We start from the raw sequence: 3773 nt of genomic DNA, 5'->3' as shown, positions 1-3773 counted from the left end.
AATTTTTTAATGGAAGGGCACTAAAATAAAATAAAAACTAAATTTTAAGTATGATTTTGAAAAAAATACTAAAACAAATCAAAATTATCAATTTAAATACTAAATATTTTAAAAAATTAGCTGACCCTATTCCCATATGTAATGGGGTGAGGGAGAGGTAGAATAGTGGATGCCCCAACGCCAGGTTGAGAGCAATTTCCGTGAAAGACCCTAAATACTAAATACTAACTTTACCTTTTAAAAACTACAAACATCCTTACAAACATGGGCCAATAAGCTTGAAAAACCTCTTAGGCCGAACCCAACTCATTTACGCTATATACTTCCTTTACTGCTTTAGCCGCCATTTGAGGCTCCATCGTCCTCCTCCCACAAAACCCTAAATATTTAATTCAAAACCCTGCAGTCTGCTCAGTCTCCCTTCTCCATTGATTTGAGCCCCTTCGTCAAGCTAAACCTCGGGTCTATCTCTATATTCAAAAGATTATCGGTTTAAAGGTAGTGTTTTCCCATCCTTTCTAAGTAACGTTTTGATTGGTGGCTCTCGGTGTTTTCTTTTGTTCTTTCAGTGTTTGTTTTTAGGGATTGTTCATTTGTTTTCACGATGAGCTTGCTTGATATAATAACAAAGGCTTCAGCTAATACTGAGCCGCACAGTTCTCTAGCAGAACACCCCATAATGTTAAACGCAGATGATATTTTCCTCAAATTAAAGCCTGAAGCTGAAAACACCAATACCACATCGCTTGTTAGTCCCCTCACGGGTTGGGGGATATCTCAAACTGATGCTAAACTCATTGAATCGAGCAAAAAGTTTTATACCAAGTTAAGTAGAAAGTTCAAACACGTCCATAATTTCAATAGAGAAGAGTTCCTTGGTATATTGACTCCATTTCTTGAGAAATTTAGGGAAAAAGTTGGGGTTTTTATTGGGTTTGATTCAAATGATTCTGGGTACACTTCTTTTTTGCTTGAAAAAGTTGGGTCTTTGATTGGTAGAGATGTTTTGAGTTTGGTTGTGGAAGCTTGTATTAGTTTTGAAATTTGGGAATTGTTGGAGGTGTTGATTGTTAATGGCTTGATTGACCATTCGTGTTATTCGAATTTGATTTTTAATCTTGCTGCCAAGAAAAGGTCGGATTTGCTTTGCCTTTGTCTTAAACATGCTCGCAATTTGGGTTCGGTTGAGTTGCTTTGCATATTGAAATATTTTCTATGTCCACCTAAAGATGGCTATGCTAGTATGGTTAGTGTGAGGAAGGAATGGGAGAGTCAAGCTTTGCTGGCTATTGAAAAGGCCAGACTTGGGAAGAAATCACGGTTGGCCAAGGAGGCTGCGATTTTGCTTATGGTTGCCCATGATGGGTTTTCGGATGCTGAGCTTTGTTTGCATTATTTGTTAGCTTCAAACAATGTCGATGACGTGATATTGTCATCTTCACTCGGTAAGTTAGGCGGTAAAGAGTTGATGAATTTGATCATGTACCTTGGGAAATGGTTGAAAAAGTATGAGAGGTTTCCTCAAGCCATTCCATGCCCTAAGGCTTCCTCTGCTTTGGGCTTGAAGATCTGTGATTGGGTGCCCAAGCTTGAAGATGTTGCAAAATGTCTCGGGTTTTTCGTGGATGAGAACTTCTCTTCGTTGATGTTATATCCCGAGTTTCATGAAGAAGTCAAATCTATCGAGGGAGTGGTTAGTTCCCTAGCCTTTGAAGCAAGATTTTGTTGTTCAATGACAAATGTAATCGAGAAGTTAAGAGAGGGGGATATGCAGAGCTAGGAATTATGGTAACGTTGCATTGACACACTCTTTTCCCATCATTTATGATGCCTGTGTCTAATATATTTGTGTTAACTAGACTCGTTTTCGTTTTGGATTGAATCAAAGTTATCTTTAATCTTTTTTTCTGCTCATATTTAAATCTTTGAGAGCTTATGATTGCTTCGTTCCGCTTCTATGTTTTGGAGCCTATGATATTTTTATTTAATCATCTGTAAAATGTTTAATATTGACTACATAGGCATGCATACGCAGGTAATTGCTTCGGTTCCATGATTAGGTAATCGGCTATTTGTCTTTCGTTCTCATAAAATATGATGCGATATGATCTCAATACGGAGTACCTTTCAAAGTTCTTGATTCCGTTTCAATTCCTTGCAAGGAAGGCTAAGCATGAGTTTAAAGATACGTATATTGACGCCTATTGTATCATATTTAAGTAGTAGTTCGATGCTCTTTAAATAAGTTATCGATTTGAGTATTGTGATTGTAAAAAAATAGTGTTGAACTATATTTTGATATAACAATTTAAGGTAAAATGTTTTTGAACTTGAATTGAATTTATTCAAAGTTTTCAAAGTTTTCAAAAATAATTCAAAGTCCTTAAAAGTGGATTTGAGCAAAAAATGATTTTCTGGACAAGAAATATCGATAGTGTTCTTACAGTATCGATACCTCATGAACAATACCAATATTGTTCATATGGTATCGATACCAGAGGTAAGGGAAGTATTGATACTCATTAGGTAGTATTTATATTACCAATATTGCTCAAATTTCAGAATGCAAAAATAGTATCGATACCTAAAGGGTACCAATACTACTTTGTATAGTAGTATCGATACCATAGGCATAGTATCGATACCATAGGCATAGTATCGATACCATTAGGCCCCAACGGCTAGTTGATTTAAAAAATAACAAAGGTAATACCGATACTCCCTTTAAGAGTACTGATATCCTCTGTACTGGGTAGTTTTCTGCAAACATCTTCAAACAGCTCCAAATTATCCCAACGGCTATAAACGACCACAACTTTATTCCAACATATAAATATAAGTTGATGACACTTGAAGAAAAGTTAAAAAGTTAGAACACCTATTCAAGCAATCAAACACAAGAGAAGTGCTTTTCATTCCTATTTTACTTTCTCTTGTAAATATTTTGTTCTTGTGAATTAAATTTTGTAAACACTCTACCTTAGAGAGATTTTATTTGGTTTCTTCTTTTTACCTTTGTAAAGGGGTTTGGTTCTAGTTTAACCAAGTGAAAAACTAGAGAGTTGTAAAATTTACTCTTGATCCTTGAAAAATAAAGAACAAATTAGTGAATTTGTTAGAAAATCCTTAGTGAGGAGCTAAAGTAGTGGAGGTAGACTTAGTTAAGAAGTCGAACCACTATAAATCGCTGTGTAAAAGTTTCTATTTTTTCTTTTTCCTCACTCCCTAAACCATTTTTGCCAATTTACCCCTCTTGCAACTTTTTCGGTTGTTCAATTGAGCCTCTTTGATCCTAACAATTGATATCAGAGCTTGACTCTTTAGAAGGTTTAACCACCTTGAGATGATCATTGAAGAAGCTCTATCGATTCCTGACACAACTGACAAAGAGGTGACTTCAACCTCCGATGCCTATTACATTAAAGATTCACAATCGGTCAACAAACCACCCTACTTCAATAGAGCAAATTATGCCTATTTGAAGAATAGAATGATGCTCTTCATTCAAGAAAATGATTTAGGAGCTTGAAACTCTATCATGAAAGTATACATCATTCCAACCGGCGAGATGGACGATTGGAGTGATGGAAAGAAGAAGAAGTTTCAACTCAATGCTAATATTATGCACATCATCTTTTGTGTATTAGGCTTGGATGAATATGGAAGAGTCTCATCTTATTCCAATGCCAATGAGATATGGGATAAACTCCAAGTCACTCATGAAGGAACCGATGAAGTGAGGGAAACCAAGATAAGTCTTATCAACCATAGCT

At 35.8% G+C, this 3773-nt stretch overlaps 1 protein-coding gene across 2 annotated transcripts; it reads left to right on the top strand.

Moving 5' to 3' along the window:
- The first annotated feature begins 361 nt into the window (after positions 1-361).
- LOC120200201 lies at positions 362-2205 on the top strand. 2 transcript variants are annotated; one of them, XM_039201098.1, is made up of 2 exons: positions 362-498; positions 570-1911. In XM_039201098.1, the coding sequence occupies exon 2, from the start codon at positions 605-607 to the stop codon at positions 1778-1780; it is 1176 nt and encodes a 391-aa protein (XP_039057029.1). In that variant the 5' UTR covers positions 362-498; positions 570-604; the 3' UTR covers positions 1781-1911. The 2 variants fall into 2 exon arrangements, with proteins under 2 accessions (XP_039057029.1, XP_039057028.1); XM_039201097.1 differs by lacking the exon at positions 362-498 and adding an exon at positions 2036-2205 and having other exon boundaries at positions 515-1788.
- Positions 2206-3773: the final 1568 nt, after the last annotated feature.

This window comes from Hibiscus syriacus, unplaced genomic scaffold (genome assembly GCF_006381635.1).
Source record: "Hibiscus syriacus cultivar Baekdansim isolate YM2019G1 unplaced genomic scaffold, ASM638163v2 tig00005929_pilon, whole genome shotgun sequence".
Lineage (NCBI taxonomy): Eukaryota > Viridiplantae > Streptophyta > Magnoliopsida > Malvales > Malvaceae > Hibiscus > Hibiscus syriacus.
This window is presented reverse-complemented; position numbering and strand designations above follow the sequence as displayed.

What these genes read in the sequence shown, in the direction of transcription:
- LOC120200201 (XM_039201097.1), top strand. Translation starts at nt 605, where the DNA reads ATGAGCTTGCTTGATATAATAACAAAGGCTTCAGCTAATACTGAGCCG.